Here is a 19352-nt window from a genome sequence, read left to right on the forward strand (position 1 = left end):
GTATTGAGTTTGAATGCAGACTGCTGCAACATTCATGGACTCAGGGACTTGGACTAGTTTTTATATGGGTGCGTGTGACTGTATATTTCACTGGTATGTGCTATACGTGCCTTATGCTGTGTGTGATTGTTGGTACTGTGTTTTGAATCTTGGCCCTGGAATAACACTCTTTCCTTTGGCTGAATTCATGTAGGGCTGAATGACAATTATACTTGAACTTGGTAAGAAAGGAGGGATATGGTGAGAGTCAAAGCAAATGGGACGAGCATTGCTGGGCACCTTGGCCAGCATGGAAGGGTTGGAGTGAAGGGTCTGCTTTCTGCTGTACAATGACAGTGGCTCCCCACCTCCTGATCCAAGCTCTTCCAATGTCCGTGCGTCAGATCTTCTTCCCTAGGTTCTGGATGGCTTCACTATAGTCCACTATAATTCTGAATCTCTACATCTTCTGTCAGGTTCAGATGAGTTTATTGTCACATGCACCAGGGTGCTCACAGAGTGAACAGTGCACATGGTAACACAGAACACTACAATTAATACAGTAATTAATTAGTAACACTCCTGCTCACTAAGAATGCTATCTTAGCATGAAAGTTTCAATCGTCCTCCAGGTGCAACAATGTTTTACGAGGGAAGATTGGCAAGAAAGAGATGAAGAGAACAGTAAATGATCGGGGAAGAGAACGAGAGGCGGTGAGAGAAAGAGTGACAGTAAAATAGAAAATGGGAGGGAGAGGGGGGAAGTCAGACAGAGAACAGGAGGAGGAGAAAGAGAAAGAGAGAAAGATGGGGAAAGAGATGAAGAGAGGCAGACAGGCAAAGAATGGGAGTGACGAGAGAGAGAGGGAGAGAGAGAGAGAGAGAGAGAGAGAGAGGGGAGAGGGAGGGAGAGAGAGGGGGGAGAGAGGGGGAGAGGGAGAGGGAAGGGGAGAAAGAGAGAGTGGGGAGGGGAGAGAGAGAGATCAAGAGAAGATATAGGAGCAGAATTAGGTCATTTGGCTTTTTCATCACAGCTTATCCGATTTTCCTCTCAGCCCCAATTTCCTGCCTTCTCCCCATGTCCCTTCATGCCCTGACCAATCAAGAATTTATCAACCTCTGCCTTAAATATACATAAAGACTGGACCTCCACAGCTGCCTATGACAAAGAATTCTACAGATTCACCACCCTCTGGTTAAAGAAATTCATCCTCATTTCCATTCTAAAAAGGTGTCCTTCTATTCTGAGGCCATGTCCTCTGGTCTTGGACTCTCCCACCACAGGAAACATCTTCTCCACATCCACTCTGTCAAGGCCTTTTACCTATCGATAGGTTTCAATGAGGTTATCCCACGTTCTTCTGAATTCTAGTGAATACAGGCCCAGAGCCATCAAACACTAGTCTTTTGAAAAGGCATTCAATCCTGGAATCATTTTTATGAACCTCCTTTGAACCCTCTCCGGTTTCAACACATCCTTTCTCAGACAAGGGGCCCAAACTGCTCACAATGCTCCAGGTGTACACCATCTGGTCCAGGTGACTTGGGATCTTTCATTTTCCCAAGCACCTTCCCTCTTTGTAATAGTAACTTTACACACTTCATGACCCCTGACCCCTGCAATTCCACCATACTGCTAGTGTCTTCCACAGTGAAGACTGATGCAAAATACTTATTCAGTTAATCCACCATTTCCTTGTCCCCCATTACTACTTCCCCAACATCATTTTACAGTGGTCCAATATTTACTCTCACCTCTCTTTCACACCTTACATATCTGAAGAACCTTTGGTATCTTCTTTAATATTATTGGCTAGCTTAGTTTCATATTCCATCTTTACCTTTTTAATTACATTTTTAGTTGCCTTCTGTTGGTTTTTAAAAGCTTCCCTATTCTCTAATTTTTGCTCTGTTATATGCCCTCTCTTTGGCTTTTATGTTGGTTTTGACTTTTCTTGCTAGCCACGGTTGTGTCACCTTGCCTTTAGAATACTTCTTCCTCTTTGACATGTATCTATCCCGTGCCTTCCGAATTGCTTCCAGAAATTACAGCTATTTCTGTTCTGCCATCATCCCTGCCAGTGTTCTTTTCCAATCAATTCTGGCCAACTCCTCTCTCATGTCTCTGTAATTCCCTTTACTTCACTTTAATACTATACATCTGGCTTTAGCTTCTCCTTCTCATATTTCAGGGTGAATTCAATCATATTATAATCACTTTGCCCCAAAGGATCTTTTACCTTTAGCTCTCTAATCAATTTTGGTTCATTGCACAACACCCAATCCAGAAAAGCGGATTCTCTAATGGGCTCAACCACAAGCTACTCTACAAAGCCATCTCGTTGGCATTCTAGAATTTCCCTCTCTTGGAATCCAGCACCAACCTGATTTTCCCAATCTACCTGCATATTGAAATCCCCAATGACTATTGTAACATTCCCTTTTGGCATGCATTTTCTATCTCCCGTTGTAATTTGTAGACCACATCCTTCCTACTGTTTGGGGGTCTGTATACAACTCCCATCAGGGTCTTTTTACCCTTTCAGTTCCTTGCATAAATAAATTAAATGATTGTTTCAAACGCTAAATTTATTGGTTCCTCAGCCCTCTTGACTTCTTGTGCTGCCTCCCACAGAGTTAACACCTTCAGCACCGGGTGTTGAGATGGGGGCTGTCGAACACACTGAGGAGGATGTGAGGGTGACTGTCTGGATGAAACAAGTCGGCTGCCCAGCAGAGGAACAACAGCAGGTGTAGTTTGAAATAAAAACCCCCTGCTGCCTGTCTGTGGGCAGCTGTGGGACAGAAGTTAGAGGCAGATAACCATCAGCACTCAGCTCCCTGCCACCTACCTCCCAAAGCCCTGCACCCGCATCTCACCACCCTCCCCCCCCCCCCCCCCCCCCCGGCCCACCATCCCCGAGACATCCGCTGCTCCAGCCTCAATTACAGCTTTCAAACCTGAGAGATCACACAGGTAAAGAAGGACAGCTGATGGTATCTGAGGCTAATGGCTCACAAATGTGTCATACACCACTGCACATCGCCCACTAACCACGCTACGTCAGCTTCCAGAGTGCACTGGAAAGAGACTGTCACGCTCTGGGTTCCCTTCCGTCAACCAGCAATTCTTTTCAGAAGCAGAATCGAATCTTTGTATGTACCCCTGTTTAAGTCAAGACCCTCATTTTAAAGGATGTACTTTTACAAAAACAACACCAAAAATCCTCCTGCTCTGTTCTCATTGAGGTTATCAACAGATCTGTGTAACTATTTGTACTTGTGTCGTTTCATGTTCTTCTGAAGTACTCTGAAGTGCAACAGTTCTAATGAAGAGTAAATACACTTTTTATCTTAAACTCAGAAGCCTCCTAGCCCCTTTAAATTCCTTGGTGTTTTCATAACAGAGGGATAGGCACACAAGTGCCATCACAAAGAAGGCATGGCAATGCCTCTAATTTCTTAGAAGTTAACAAAGATTTGGCATCTCATCTAGAACTTTGACGAACTTCTATAAATGCACCATGGGGAGTACCCTGACTGGTTGCATCACGGCCTGGTAGGGAAACATCGATCCCCCAAGAACGGAATAGCCTACAGAAGGTAGTGGACAGAATCCAGTCCATCACAACAAAAGCCCTCCCCACCACTGAGCACGTTCACAAGGAGAAAGCAGCATCCATCAACATGGACCCCCACCACCCAGGACATGCTCTCTTCTCACTGCTGCTATCAGAAAGGAGGTACCAGAGTCTTAGGTCCCACACCACCAGGTTCAGGAATAGTTATTACCCTTAAATCATCAAACTGCTGATCCTGAGCATGGGTAACTTCGTATACTGAACTGATTCCACAACCTATAGACTCGCTTTCAAGGGCTCAGCAATCCATGTTTTCAGCATTATTTATTTACCTATTTATTTTTTATTTACACAGATTGTCCTCTTTAGTTCATTGGTTGTTTGTCAGTCTTTAGGTGTGATTCTGTTGTATTGCTCTGTTATACTGTGAATGCTTCCAAGTAAATTAATCTCAGGGGAGTATATGGTGACATAAGAGTACTTAAGTAACAAATTTACTTTGAACTTTGAATTTTGAACTTCTCTCCCTGGGCACTGCGCAGACTCAGCTGATGTTAACCCAGCTTCCACGAACAGGCGCTGGGTAACCCCTCTCAATGCCGCTGCACTTTATTGATTGTATCTCCACTAATAAAGGCAAAAGGTTATCTTTTTTTGTCACAGGTACAACAAAGCATTCAGTGAAATGAGTTGTTTGCATTAGCAACCAACACAGTACGAATATAATCCATCTCCTTGATATTGTTGCATGGTAACCTCTCTGCCTAGCATCCGTTTATTGACTGCATGATGACCAAATTTATTCCTTCAAGAGGACCACAATCTTGTCATAGGGTTTGGAGGTTTGCGTGCCTCACTGACCCAGAGATCTATGCTGGCTGGAGTCAGGGCTTTACGCTTTGGCTCTTGGTAGGGTCACCCATGCCAAGCAGATCAAAGGGTAGAGGCCAGACTAAAAGTGGTCCACCTGAAGTGCTCCAGGTTCAAAGGTTCAGCTCAGGGCTAACAATCCCCGACTAGTAAAAATAGTTACGGACACAGCAATGAAAAATCCTTCTACATACATCTGAGTGGCCAAGAACAGACAGAGATGAAAAGCCTTTATGGCTCCTCTGAACACCAGCGGCATAATGGGCAGCAAGTAAGTCATCCATTAACCTGAATTCAGCCCCCACACACAGTTACCCCTCTCTCCCTCCATCACCCTTTGATTCAGTGTATTGCCACTGAATCTCTATAGATCTATGGTGAAGAGCATTCTGACTGGATGGAGGCTCCAATGCACAGGGTCACAAGAGACTGCAGAGGGTTGTAGACTCAACCAGCTCCATCACAGGCACAACCTTCCACGCCACTGAGTGCTTTTTCAAGAGGTATTTACTCATGAAGGTGGTACCCTTCATTAAAGACCCTCACTGTCCATGACATACCCTCTTCTCGTCACCACCGACAGGGAGGTGGTGCGAGACCCACACTCATCAATCCAGAGCAAGACGCACAAAACGCTGGAGGAACTCAGCAAGTCAGGCAGCATCGTTGGAGGAAAATAAATAGTCAACATTTTGGGCTGATACCCCGCATCAAGACCTTCCTTTCCAGTCCTGATGAAGGGTCTCGGCTTGAAACGTCGACTGTTTACTCATTTCTATAGATGCAGTCTGACCTGCTGAGTTCATCCAGCATTCTGTGTGGGTTGCTCTGGATTTCCAGCATCTGCAGAATCTCTTGTGTTTAAGCTTAGCAATTCAGAAACAGTTTCTGCCCATACACCATCAAATTTCTGAATAGTCTATAAACTCATGAATGCTACCTCATTATTCCCTTTTTTGCACCACTTATGTTGGCAATTTATAGATTTTTATATCTTTGCCCTGTACTGCAAATAACCCATTATATCTCAGTGGTAATAAACCGGATACTGACTCTAATCCCAATCCAATTCCCTCTCACTGTCACTCAGTAACCCCTCTTCCCCAGTGCCCACTCACTATAACTCCATTACCACACTTGGCACCATATTGGCCACTCTGTTGTAGGAAAGTTGCCTTTTAAATCGGAATAACTGCAAAGAAGATGTGTGAGAAGGTTGTCGGCACATATAGGGAGTAACATTACCTGAGATTAGGGAGAGATTGGCCAGTCTGGCTGCCCAGGGTAGCCCTCAATACCCCTCCCATCCATGTACTTATCCAAGCTCCCCTTAAAGGTTGAAATCGAACCCACATCCACCACTTCCACTGGCAGCTCATTCCACACCCTCACCATCCCCTGAGTGAAGAAGTTCTCCCACATGTTCCCCTTCAACGTTTCACCTTTCACCATTAGCCTCTGACTTCTAGTTCTCATCTCACCCAAGCTCAGTGGAAAAATGCTGGCTTGAGTTTACTTTAGCAAGACTCTGTTGTGCAACTGGACCCTCGATTTCCTCACGTGCAGACCACAGTCAGTTCGGATTGGCAACAGCATCTCCTCCACAATCTCCATCAGCACAGGTGAGCCACAAGGCTGTGTGCTTAGCCCCCTGCTCTACTCACTTTACACTTATGACTGTGTGGCTAAGCACAGCTCCAATGCCATATTTAAGTTTGCCGATGCCACCACTGTCATTGGCTGAGTCAAAGATGGTGTCGAATCAGCGTATAAGAGGGAGATTGAAAATCTGGCTGAGTGGTTCCACAACAACAACCTCTCACTCAGTGTCAGCAAGACCAAGGAGCGGATTATTGAACACAGGAGGAGGAAAATGGAAATCCATGAGCCAGTCCTTATCAGATGATCAGAGGTGAAGAGCATCAGCAACTTTAAATTCTGCAGGGTTATCATTTCAGAGAATCTGTTCTGAGTCCAGCACAAAGAAAGCATGGGAGTGTCTCTTCTTTCTTAGAAGTTTACGAAGATTTGGCAAGTCATCTAAAACTTTGACTAACTTCTGTAGATTGTGGCGGAGAGAATACGGACTGATTGCATCACAGCCTGGTATGAAAACACCATTGCCAGTGAATGGAGAGGCCTAGAAGAAATAATGGATACGGCCCAGTCTATCATGGGTAAAGCCCTCCGCACCATTGAGCACATCTAACAGGACCCCCACCATCTGGGCCATGCTCTCTTCTTGCTGCTGTCATCAGGAAGGAGGTACAGGAGCCTCAGGACCCACAATACCAGCTTCAGGGACAGTTATTACCTCTCAAATATCAAGCTCTTGAACCAGACTTCACTCAACTTCTCTCTTCCTGTCACTGAAATGTTCCCGAAAACTATGGATTCTCTTTCAAGGACTCTTCATCTCATGTTCTAGATAGGTATTCCTCATTTATTTATTATAATTTTTTTGAATGTACACAGTTTGTTGTCTTTTGCACATTGATTGTTTGCCTGTCCTGTTAGTTACAATCTTTCAATGATTCTATAATGATTCTTGGATTATATATTGTGTCATATATGTACTTTGATAATAAACTTACTTTGTATTTTGGACCAGGAACCCACGATCAAACAGCAGGCCACTCTGTCCTGGTGCATCCTGACTGTCTGTATCACCACCTGGTTTTGGGAACTGCACCGGCCTTGATTGCTGGGCACTGCAGAGAGTGGCACGGACAGCCCAGTGCATCTGTGGATGTGAACTTCCTTCCACTGAGGACATTAATAGCTGCAGGTGTAGCAAGAAGGCCGGAAATATCACTGGGGACACCAGTCACCCCAACCATAAACTGTTTCAGCTGCTTCCGTCTAGCAAACGGTACCGCAGCATTAAAGCCAGGACCAACAGGCTACAGGACAGCTTCTTTCTACAAGCCATTAGACTTATAAATTCACCTGTCTGCACATTGTGACGGAGTCATAATGCAAATTTTTACTCCCTCACATCGTGGGACAGATGTAAGACTTTAGTAAATTCAAATTCAAATTCTTCGACGATTACAGATATCGTCACATCATGAGATCCCGTCTCTCACCTGATACAGCTTCAACTGTGCCCTACCTGCTTCCGTCTCTTAACTAAGATTTACAAAGACACGGTGGTTAGTGCAATGCTTTATATTGGGGTTCAATTCCCACCACTGTCTGTAAGAAGGTTGTCCATTCTCCTCGTGACTGTGTGGGTTTCACATGGTTAGGGTTAGTGAGTTGTGGACATGCATAGCGACACTTGCAGGCTGCCCAGTACGATCCTTGCAGATTTGAATTGACACAAACCACACGTTTCATCGCATGTTTCGTTTGCGTTAACAGCCAACACAAACCAGGGGATGTGCTGGGGACGGCCCAGAGTGTCGCGATACCTTCCGGCGCCAACATGGCATGCCCATAATGTTCACAGAACAACACAAGCAACAAGATAACAACGACAGAACAACTGCAACAAAACAACACAGTAAAACAAGGTCCTTTCCTCCCTCCCAGCCATGCACGCACACTGTGTAATGAGTTCTCCACGCCTGCGTGAGGAGCTGGAGAGCATTGGGCCCCAAGGCTTTAAGAGCACCTGAATTGGTTAATTGTTGTTTAATGAAAGCCATTGATTGTTTAAAGTTCCTTGTGTTTTTCTCTGTTGACTCACTCTTCGTAATGCAGTCTCCTGGTGCTTTCTGTTTAATCTTGTTAAGTTTATTCTGATGTGCTCGGTGATGCCGTGTTATTTGTATTATTTAAGCAGACACCCGATTAGCACCAATCATGGGGTTCTCGTTTTGAGAATGTTGTGTACATGGCGTCTCTTGGCTGAGCCACCAACGTTTTGTTGGAATTCTTATGAATAAACTTGGGTTGCTCTCTCTACATTTGAGTTTGTCTTTCCTCCTGTCTTGGGTTCTGACATTGCCAGCACACAGCATGACACACACAGAGTCAACTCTCCAACCCCAGGACAGGTCAACTTCAACATCCAGCCTCAAAATCTGCCTCATCATAGCTCTTGCACCTTATTTGTCTACTTCACTGCACTTTCTCTTAAGTGTAACACTTTATTCTGTGTTCAGTAACTTCTTTTCCCTTGTACTTCCCTGATATGCTTGTGGTTTGGAATGATCTGCACACAAAGCATGCAAAAAAAAATTTTTTTCACTCTATCTCAATATAGTGGATCCCAGTTAATTGGGACACAATGTGACCAGTACATATTGGCTCAATTAAGCAGAAGCTCCAATTGAGATGAAGCTTCATGGAAATACAGTAGGTATTTCCAAAAATTCTTTTTTGTATCAAAACACTATATTAAAAACTTCTGTTACATTGAGTCACAATTTATGCATTGAAATGAAATACAGAATAAGTTAGAACACCAGTATTACTACAGTACCATGAAAGTGTGTATTAGTTCCTAATAGTTATCAACAGAGGAATTAATCAAATGTGTGCTACCGTGTTCTTTGGATTGACTTCAAGTGAATAAAATCAGTGCAGACTCCTAATGCGGATAACGGACTGCCTTCATACAATGCTTTTGATGATTTCAACCTCCAAATCTTCATTCTCATTGTAACGTTCAAGATGATTGTTGATATCTTCAAATTCTTCATAGTTTCTAACTTGCTGAAGTAGTGAAATAGTTTTATTTTCACTCCTGTCCGTTTCAGGTATCTCCAGGCTTAAATGCTTGAAACCGCAGTGAGTAAAACAGTTCTGAATTGTCTTACTGCTTATTTCTTACCAACTATCAGTGACAACAATCACTGCTTTTTGAACATCAACACACATAACTGATGCTATTTAAAAACTTTGCTCTAAGCATGGTGTAGTGTTGAATGTCCACGCAAGTGCCTGCCACTAACACTAGCTAGCTACGGTCTTCTGTCCCAATTAGTGTCTCAAATAAATAAAGGGAATCCCAGTTATTTTCCCAATTTGTCTCTGTTTTTTTCAAAGTTATCCCAAAAAAGCAGCTACCCCGATTAACCAATAGCCCAATTAACTGGAATCCACTGTATACATGATCATAAAAGACCAATTTACCAATTCATCATCATCATTGTGTGCTGTATCATATGATTTGGGCGATCATGGTCTTTCCATGACTATAATTGTTTTTGGCAAATTTTTCTCTGGAAATAGCTTGCCATTGCCTTCTTCTGGGCAGTGTCTTTACAAGACGGGTGACCCCAGCCATTATCAATACTCTTCAGAGATTGTCTGCCTGGTGTCAATGGTTGCAGGTGCTACACCTTGCCCAAGGGTGACCTGCAGGCTAGCAGAGGGAAGGAGCGCCTTACACATCCTTTGGCAGAGTCTTATTACCACCCCACCACCCAAAGTTACGAATTACGGAAATGCGATAAATGCTGTTCTTGACCGAAATACCCTAAATCCTAAACAATGAACACGTGAAAGTGTTACTGCATTTAGCACAGTTGATCAGTCCCTCTGCTACTGAACTAATTATTCCACACCTGGCAGTTCCTTTCTTTGAGCTCTGAGTTTTTCAGAGATTTAAAAAATATCAACACTTATAAAAACTGGCCAGTTTCTTGCTATTGATCTTAACAAGCCGTACATTGGTATACAAGTTATCTAAGTTATCTCCTCTGCCCTGGTATTTGACTGACTGTGATCCAGCAAAGTTTGGCAATGAGCTATGTAAGGGGGAAAGAGGCCAAATCACCACAGCCCATAAGATATAGGAGCAGAATTAAGTCACTTAGTCCATCGAGTCTGCTCTGCAAAGCCTTGCATTGTGAAGATTTAGAGCAGCAAGGCAGTGTAACAGTTCAGTGATAACTGATCTGGTTTGATTTCCACTGCTGTCTGCAAGGAGTTTGTACGTTCTCCCCATGACCACACAAGTTTCCTTCAGGTGCTCTGACTTCCTCCCACATTCAGAAAAAGATGTACGAGTTAGGGTTAGCGGGCTGTGGGCTTGCTGTTTTGGCGCCAGAAGCATGGCGACATTTATGGGCTGCCCCCAGTGCATTGTTGGCAATGACAGTGACACAATTGGCAAATTTCACTGAATCTTTCAAGGCACGTGTAGCAAATAAAGCTAATCTTAAACCTTAATCTAATAAGACGACTGTTAATGAAAGGGGAAAACAGGGAAGGGATTCCACATTCTCTCCCCCTCACTCCGTTCCTCCCTCTCAAGACAATCTTACTTTGGTTCTTGATATCTGATTTCAACACTGAATTTGCAATCTTCAGTTCACTCTCTCCATTTTATATGCTATAAAGTCCAAAGTTCAAAGTACAAAGTATGTATGCAGTATACAACCCTGAGATTCATCTACCCACAGACAGCCACCATGGAACCCGTACAAAGAAAACATCAAACTACCAGTGCATAAGAAAAGAACGAATGACACAAACTGCAATAAACACAGAATATGAAACCTCACAGAGTCACTGAAATATTTACAAATCCCCAGGTTATACTGCTTCAGGAAATACGCAGTACAGTTGAGTGCCCTGTTTATTCAGGTCCATAGGTTCTGCAAAACGTTAAAGATTATCTTTATTTGCCACAAATTTACATTGAAACAAAGTGAAAAGTATCATTTGCATTTAGAATGTGCTGAGGGGCAGCCACACTTTCGGCGCCCACGTAAGATGCCCACAACTTATTAACGTTAACCCGTTCAGTACGTCTTTAGAATTGGAATGAGGGAGGAAACCAGAGCACCCAGAGAAACCCACGTGGTCGGGGGGAGAATGTGCAAACTGCTTACGGGCAGCAGTGGAACTGGACATCACTCTTACAGCTTGTTCTGTAAAAATGTTATGCTAACCACTAATGATGTAAAATGTTGAGTGCTGTAGAACTCTAACTAATCACAGATACCAAATTTCTACAGATGTGCCATGCAGAACATTCTGATTGGTTGCAGCATCGTCTGGTGTGGGCGAGGCATGGCACAGGATCAGGAAAAGCTGCAGAGGGCTACAGACTCAGCCAGCTCCATCCTGGTCAATTGCCTCCCCACCATTGAGGACATCTTCAAAAGGCGATGCTTCAAGAAAGTGACATCTATCATTAAAGACCCTCATAACCCAGGTTATCCTCCCTTCTCATTGCTACCATCAGAGAAGAGGTACAGGAGCCTCAAATTACACACTCAATGTTTCAGGAATTGTTTTTCACCACTGCCATCAAATTTCTGTACAGTCCGTAAGCCCTTGAAGACTATTTTTTGCTCTTTTTTAGCACCTCTTATTTAACTTTTTAAAATATATACATAGTTCTTATTATAATTTATAGCACAGTGGATTGTGGTTAATTGGGCCATCAGTTAATTGGAGCAGCCGCTTATTTGGGACAACTCTTAAAGAACAAAAATGAATTGAGAAAGTAGCCGCTATTCCTTTCATTCATTTGGGACACAGTGCTGCTTAATTGGGGCTGGAGACTGTTTCTGAATAGTTTCGAACTAGCATCAGACGGTTGAGAGTGAAACTGAAATGATTTCACGACTTCAACAAGTTAGGAACGATGAAGAATTTGACTGTATCGACAATCATCTTGAATGTTATTATCAAAGTATGTATACTATATACAACCTTGAGATTCATCTCCCTACAGGCAGCCACAAAGCAAAGAAAACCAACAGACCCCATTAAAAAATAAAAACCATCAAACACCCAATGTGCTGAAAATCAAATTGTGTAAACAGTAATAGTAAACAAATAACATTCAGAACTGAAGTTCATGAAAGTGGGTCCACAGCACGAAGCCAGTCATTGCTGCAGCCAATCCGGGAGCCTGTTTGTTGCTGGCTACAGCCTCAGTTCAGTGCAGACAAGGAAACCTCACAGAGCAGCGAGCTGAACACTGGCCTATCCCTCACCGCCAGCCCTGACACCCTAACCTTATCAATCTGGCCCGGCGCTTAACTCAAACAAAAAGAGGGTCATTCCTCGCTCTTGGGCCCAAGCCCTGCTGCCTCGATTCTGCCTCGCCTCGTCTCTGCCGCCTCAAGTTGCCTCCAAGTCCAGTCCAGCAGCCAAGCATCAGCTTGTTCACTGCTCTCGGACCTGGGCCGCACCTCCTCGATTGGGCCTGTACACGCCACTCTGCAACCATCCTGCACCTTCAAGACTTCAGTTCACATGGCAAAAATGGCAGATGCTACAGACAGTTCAAAAGCTTAAAGGGAAGTTACAGGCAATTGATTGCAGTGATCGTTTCCGAGGAAAAAGTGTGACCAATATAGTAATTAATAGTTGTTTTTGCTGCCAGCAAGTCTTCGCTGTGCTTCACCACAGCCATCTTGAACTAGTCACCTTTCTGTCTAATTGTGATACTTTACAGATGAATTTAAATGTTTTCTTTCACTGGGAACCTTCCTACCATAATAAACATTCACTCCTATTACCACTAGTATAATGGCTATGGTCTGTACCATCAAAGTGTACAATACACTGTTATTACAGGCTGCTCTTTGAGCACAACCCAGACCTTTAACCATCAAGATGGTTGAAGGCAGTGAGCACTCGGGAACACCAGGCTAAACAGGTACTCAAAGGTCAAAGTAAATGTGTTATCAAAGTACATATATGTTACCCTGTACTATATGGAGTTTCACATTCTTACAGGAAAAACAAAATACCAAGAAAACTATACATAAGCAGACAAAGACTGACAAACAACCAATGTGCAAAAGAAGACAAACTGTGCAAAAATAAAAAAAGCACTCCTGATAGTTAAATATTTCAGGCGGCAAAGTAGCATAGCAGTGTGAGGTTTTACAGGGCCAGCAACCTGGATTCAATTCTTCCACTGCCTGACTCAGATTTCAGATTTATTTATTAATTTATCACATATTCATAGAAACATAGTGAAATGCGTCATTTGATTTAGCAACCAACACACCTAAAGATGTTCTGGGGGCAAACTACGTGGGTTTCCTCCAGGTACTCCGGTTTCCTTCTACATTTCAAAGATGTGCGGGTTAGGGTCAGTAAGTTAAGGTCATGCCATCTTGTGCAGGATGCATGGTGATTCTAACAGCCTGCCCCCAGCACATCTTCCGACTGTGTTTGCAACTGACGCAAATGACACATTTCACTGCCTATTTCCACATTTTGACATACAGGTGACAATTAAAGCTAATCTTTAAAAATAAAAACTAATGCTGAGAACACAAGTCCTTGGAAGTGAGTTTGTGGTTGTCGAGTCAGGTCGGAGTTGTGGTGATTGAAATTACCCGTGCCAGTTCAGGAGCCTGATGGTCATAGGGTATTGATTGTTCCTGAACCTGGTGCTGTGGGACCTAAGGCTTCTAAGTCACACCTCTTCCTGATTTGGAAATGTACAGTATTGACATTTCATTGTCATTAAGTTTAGACCTGGAGCTTCCTGCCCAACTGCACTGTACAAGTTTCACCAGATGTACAGAGACACAAGAAACTGGATCATCACCGTCTTCTCACACACAACAATGGTGGTCTCACTGGTGTCAACCAGAAGCCAGACAATGAATAGTAAGTTCCAGTCTACCATGATTTAGATTATGATTTTCACTTATTTTGTTGAAACTAGAGTTGGGAATATGTTTGTGTCTTTAAAAAAAACAACGCTTAAAGGACATCATGGGGAATTACCAGTTCTGTTGCTGAAGGGGTTTATAGCAAGATTATAAAGAATCGTGAGATCATAAAAGTTAAATATTATAAAGGTTGTGAGTTGATTGAGATCTAAAACTCTGTTGTTTAAAAACCAGTTCAAGATGGAAGTCAGCAGTAATTTTAGATTATTGTACTGAACACAGCAAATTTAGATTACTGCCGAATATTGTGGGGATGCCGCGTTGGCACCAGAACGTGTAGCGAGACGTGCGGGCTGCCTCCAGCACATACTTGGGTGTTGGAAGGTAAGCAAATAATACTCTGCACTCTATGTTTGGATGTAGCTGTGATAATAAGTCTGAATCTGAGTCTCTTCTCTGATGGATGTTGGTCTACTCAGATGCTGAAGAAACATTGAGGAAGGGGCAGAGGTACTCACCAGTCTGCCTGCACGAGATAGGACAACTCTGTTGGCAGACAGGACTCATCAGCAAAGCCCTGCCTTTACTCAAACCTTTCCTTGAGCCACATCTTCTCAGATCAGAACAGAGGGTTCAGTCAGCCTGAGCAGAGCAGCAGGCATGCCAACACGGCTCTGCTCTGAGACAGCGTTAACTCTGCCATAAATACAAGAGGTTCTGCAGATGCTGGAGACCTTGGGCAACACACATAAAATGCTGGAGGAACTCAGCAGGTCAGGTTGCATCTATGTTAGAGAATGAACAGTTGATGTTCAGGCTCAATCTGTTCATCAGGACTCCAACAGGTGGAGCTCTGATGGAGTGTAGGAGATGGAGGGGGGGGGGGGTGTTCTTATAGGGTTAATAAAATCATATAGAAAGTGGATGTACACAGTCTTTTTCCCATGACAAAGGAATCTAAAACTAGAGGGCAAAGGTTTCAAGTGCACCTGAGCGACAATTTTTACTCTCCGAGGGTGGTCAGAGCTGCCAGGGGAAGAGGTTGAGCAGGGTACGTTAACATTTGGACAGAGACACGGATAGGAAAAGGTTAGAGGGATATGGGCTGAGGGTACAGGACCACGTCTCCAGTTCAACCACAGTTTCTTCCCCACTGCCAACAGATCCCTGAATCAATGTGAAGAGCTATGCTACAAACACAAGACCTTCTGCAGATCTTGTGCAGCACACACAAACTGATGGAGGAGCCCAGCATCTACAGAGGGGCATAAATTATACATAACTGTACAGCAAAAATAATCAGAACAGCATGAATGCAACTTGAGGGGCATGCTACCTCACACTATATCTCCTTCAATGTGCACTAATGTCATCTGATTTCAAAGCTGAAAGTACATTTATTATTGAAGAATGTATACATTATACAACCTTGAGATTTGTTTCCTTACAGGCAGCCACAAAACAAAAGAAAGCCAAAAGAGCCCATTAAAAAAGACTGGCAAACACCCAACAAGCAGGGGGAGAAAAAGCATATCGTGCAAACAATATAAACAAGCAGTGTTCAGAACTGAAGTTCACAAAAGAGAGTCCATCCACAGGCACAAAGCCACAGCCTCAGTTCAATGCGGAGCAAGGAAACGTCGTGGAACAGCGAGCTGAACAAGCCCATCCCTCATCTCTGACCCCGACACTGACCTTTTCAATTGCACCCAGCGCTTAAATTGTCACCCTAACATCAGGTTCTGTTATATTTGTTATGTATTGTACTGCAGCAAGCAGATAACTTTCATGGCATTTATACTCTAGGTGTGTATGTCCACGAAAATAAACACAGGCAAATGAATCAGAACCAGCAGCACCTACTTATTTATTTATTTATTGTTTATTCCTCTCCATAGATGCTGCCTGACCTGTTGGGTTCCTCCAGCATCTTGTGCGTGTTGTTTTTTATGGGACTAGTTTAGATTGTTCAGTATGGGTGAGTAGGGCCGAAGGGACTGTTTCCATACTGTATTATTCAATGACTAGCTGCTGAAGGGAGAGGTTTGAACATTGTCTTCCCTCTTCAACTGGAAGAATGCTGTACGATGTCTTCTTTATCCTGTGTGTCGACTACTTGTTGGGTGTATATAATCTCGTGCATACTGTACACTTGGAGACAATGTCATAGACCGTAAAACATAGGAGTGGAACTAGGACAATCGGCCCATCATTGATGATATATTACCTCTCACAACACCATTCTCATGCCCTCTCCTTGTAACCTTCTAGACTTTATCAACCTCCACTTTAACAACACACCAACAGACCTTTCACCCTGTCGCGTCTGCACTGATCATCAAACTAACGTTTATACTTTCCTGCTCTGTGCTCCCAACATTCTCCCTCCCGATTCTGATCTCCTGGCGGATTTTAACGAATCAATTAGCCTAAGGATCCACGCATCTTTAGGATATGGGACACCGGGGGAATCCGACAAGGTCCCAGGGAGAACCTACAAACTCCACACAGACAGTGCCTAGTTGTTAAAGCCATAACAATGTTTCATTCAGTTATAGTTTTTATTTCTAATCTTTAACATTGTCAGATATCCCCCCCCCCCCCCATACCTGTGATGCCTTTTGTGTGTCTTTGGATATGTTTGCAATTATCTGTGCCTGTGTACAATATGTGTTTACATGTACAATTCTGTATGTGAGTCCATGTACCTGTGACTATGTCTGTGTGTGTGTGTGTGTGTGTGTGTGTGTGTGTGTGTGCGTGTGCTTGTCTGCCGTGTCACAAACACCAGAAAGTCTACAGATGCTGGAAATCCAAAGCAACGCACAGAAATTGCTGGAGGGACTCGGCAGGTCAGGCAGCATCTACGGAAATGAGTCTCGGGTCGAGACCCATCTTCAGGGCTGAGTTGTGTCAGTCGTGAGTGTCATTTGGTGCCTTGCTCTGTGTCGCTTGTATGCGTGTGTCATTGCGTCTGCGAGTTGTGTGCGTGTGTGTGTGTGTGTGTGTGTGTGTGTGTGTGTGTGTGTGTGTGTGTGTGTGTGTGTGTGTGTGTGTGTGTGTGTCGCGCTATGTGTCTCTGCGCCACTCTCTATGAGTACGGTACATCGGGACAGTGTGCTCCGAGCCGAGTTCAGGTTCGCTTCGAGCAGTGGTCCAGAGCTCCCGACCACCTGCGCGCTGCGTTACCCGGTTTAACTCAACACCGAACCTAATCGCACACTAATGGAAGTCCTTTAATTATGTTGGCATATTAAATTGGAAACCTTTTTTTTTTAACAAAAAGCTATATTCACATAGCCCTATAATGCGTCCCCATATTCAGCACGATTAATATATCTTAACTGCTTTAACAGTTCTGTAATCACACACGAAAGTGAACGCATTAATAGTGATTTTATCCGCGATTAAGCCTTTCAGATTAATATTACACAATACAATGCATGTACAGAGGCGTTAACTTTTAAAGCATATACTCGCTGGCATTCCGAGAAAGGAATAAATGTAAAAGAAAAGTCATCTCTCACCTGGATGAGGAAGGAGAGGGTAAGCAACTGCAGGTACCTGCAAAGGGGAGAGCAAAACGGTACCGTGAATGTTCGCAGTTTTTCTTTAATAGAAACTCCAACTGTTGCCCAGCCAGACTAACGCGCCGGCTTCAAAAATAATATACAACGCGAGGCAAAGTATGAAATTGTTAAACTTACAGGCACATAAATCTCCAAGGCAGAAGAAGCATCTTGGATCTGAGTCTGGCTGGAAGTGTGGAGAAGGTTTAAGTCCAAGATAATCCTAGTTTGTGTCAGACAAAATTCCAAAGTTTCCGCGCCGAGGTGAAGCACCTTCCGAAAGACTTTGTTTATGTTTTGTTGTTGTTGCGGTTTTATTTTAAAAAGCTAAAGGATATCAGACCACATTTATACACACACACACACACAGACACACTCACACTCACACACACACACACACACTCACACTCACACACACACACTCACACACACACACACTCACACTCACACTCACACTCACAGACACACACACACACACACTCACACTCACACTCACACTCACACTCACACACACACTCACACTCACACTCAGAATCACGGGTTAAAGTCGCTGGTTCGGTAAGTGCGGCAGGAAAATTAAACGCTCTCCAAACAAGCGGGTAAATATTTGTTCAACCAGATGTAATGAATTGCCAACCTGTGTCTGTGTGTCCAAGTTCCCTGTTTTAAAAAATCCAAGCGCTAGCTTAGCGCTCTCTCCAAACAGCTCACAAGATACATTCAGCCGCAGCTCGCCGGGACGCGCAGAGACTTTCACTTCGAACTGCCTTCAAATGACATTTCTGTTTTCCTCCTCTGGGAAGATCCGAGTGCGTCTTTTTTTTTCCTCTCTCTTGAAATCTTTTTCTCGCCTCCACTGAACCAACTTGACTTTCTAAGCGGGTTGTTTTCCTAGCATCCCCGAAGGAGCGGGCACTCCAATCGTCCGTCTCGGCATCGACCTGCCGAGCTTCTGAGGGGAAGAGACCAGTCGCTGTTTCTTTCCGCGGAGGGCAGGTAACTTTAAATGTGAGGTGATTTGTACCTGCGATAACATCATAACCCTACGTGTTTTTTTAAGGGAAGGGGCAGAACTACAAGGATGACACTGGAAATGGACTCCAATTGCATCCGAGATGTTTGCGCATACACTTTAGATTATATTCTCCATATGTCCGCGGAATATCTGCGTATTTGCATCCGTGCCGTCTCTCTCTCTCTCTATAGTCATTTCTCTATAGATTTCTAATTTGTCTATGCGTCCTTCTATTTATATTTCTTTTCTTTCTCATATATACAGTATTTATACATATGTATCATATATATCACATCTCATATTTATATGTTTTTCACTCTTCAGTATATCTTCCACATGCATACATAGAAAGACACATGGTCTTTCACTTATTCTATTATGGTTATTGGATTTACTGAGTATGCTCTCAGGAAAATGAATCTCAGGATTGTATAGGGTATGGTGATATATGTGTTCTTTGATATTCAATTTACTTTGATCTTTGAAAACACATGCACACACCACAGAGTTGTGTATGTATATATATCATATAGATCTGCCCACAGTGTTGTGCTGACCCTTTATAACCAACTTTAAAAGCAATCTAGCCCTCCCCTCCCACATAGCCCTCCTTTTTACTTTAATCCATGTTCCTGTCTAAGAATCTCTTAACTGTCCCTAATGTACCTCACTACCAAAGCAGGTAGCTTTGAGGAAGTAGAGAAGCTACTGAAGGACTTAGACAGATTAGGAGAAATGGTAGATGGAATACAGTGTCAGGAAGTGTGTGGTCGGGCACTTTGGTAGAAGA

The 19352-nt window shown here is 43.5% G+C and overlaps 1 protein-coding gene across 1 annotated transcript in view; it reads right to left on the bottom strand.

The window, feature by feature from the left end:
- Nucleotides 1-17776, bottom strand: part of fgf24 (fibroblast growth factor 24) — a 97062-nt gene extending 79286 nt beyond the window's left edge. Inside the window, exons 1-2 of the mRNA XM_073042101.1 lie at nucleotides 17686-17776; nucleotides 17506-17542 (exon numbers count right to left, since the gene is read on the bottom strand). Coding sequence (XP_072898202.1) covers nucleotides 17506-17542; nucleotides 17686-17717 — 69 coding nt within the window. The 5' untranslated portion in view covers nucleotides 17718-17776. The remainder of the gene's footprint in view (nucleotides 1-17505; nucleotides 17543-17685) is intronic.
- Nucleotides 17777-19352: the final 1576 nt, after the last annotated feature.

The sequence above is a fragment of the Hemitrygon akajei genome, chromosome 4, assembly GCF_048418815.1.
Source record: "Hemitrygon akajei chromosome 4, sHemAka1.3, whole genome shotgun sequence".
Lineage (NCBI taxonomy): Eukaryota > Metazoa > Chordata > Chondrichthyes > Myliobatiformes > Dasyatidae > Hemitrygon > Hemitrygon akajei.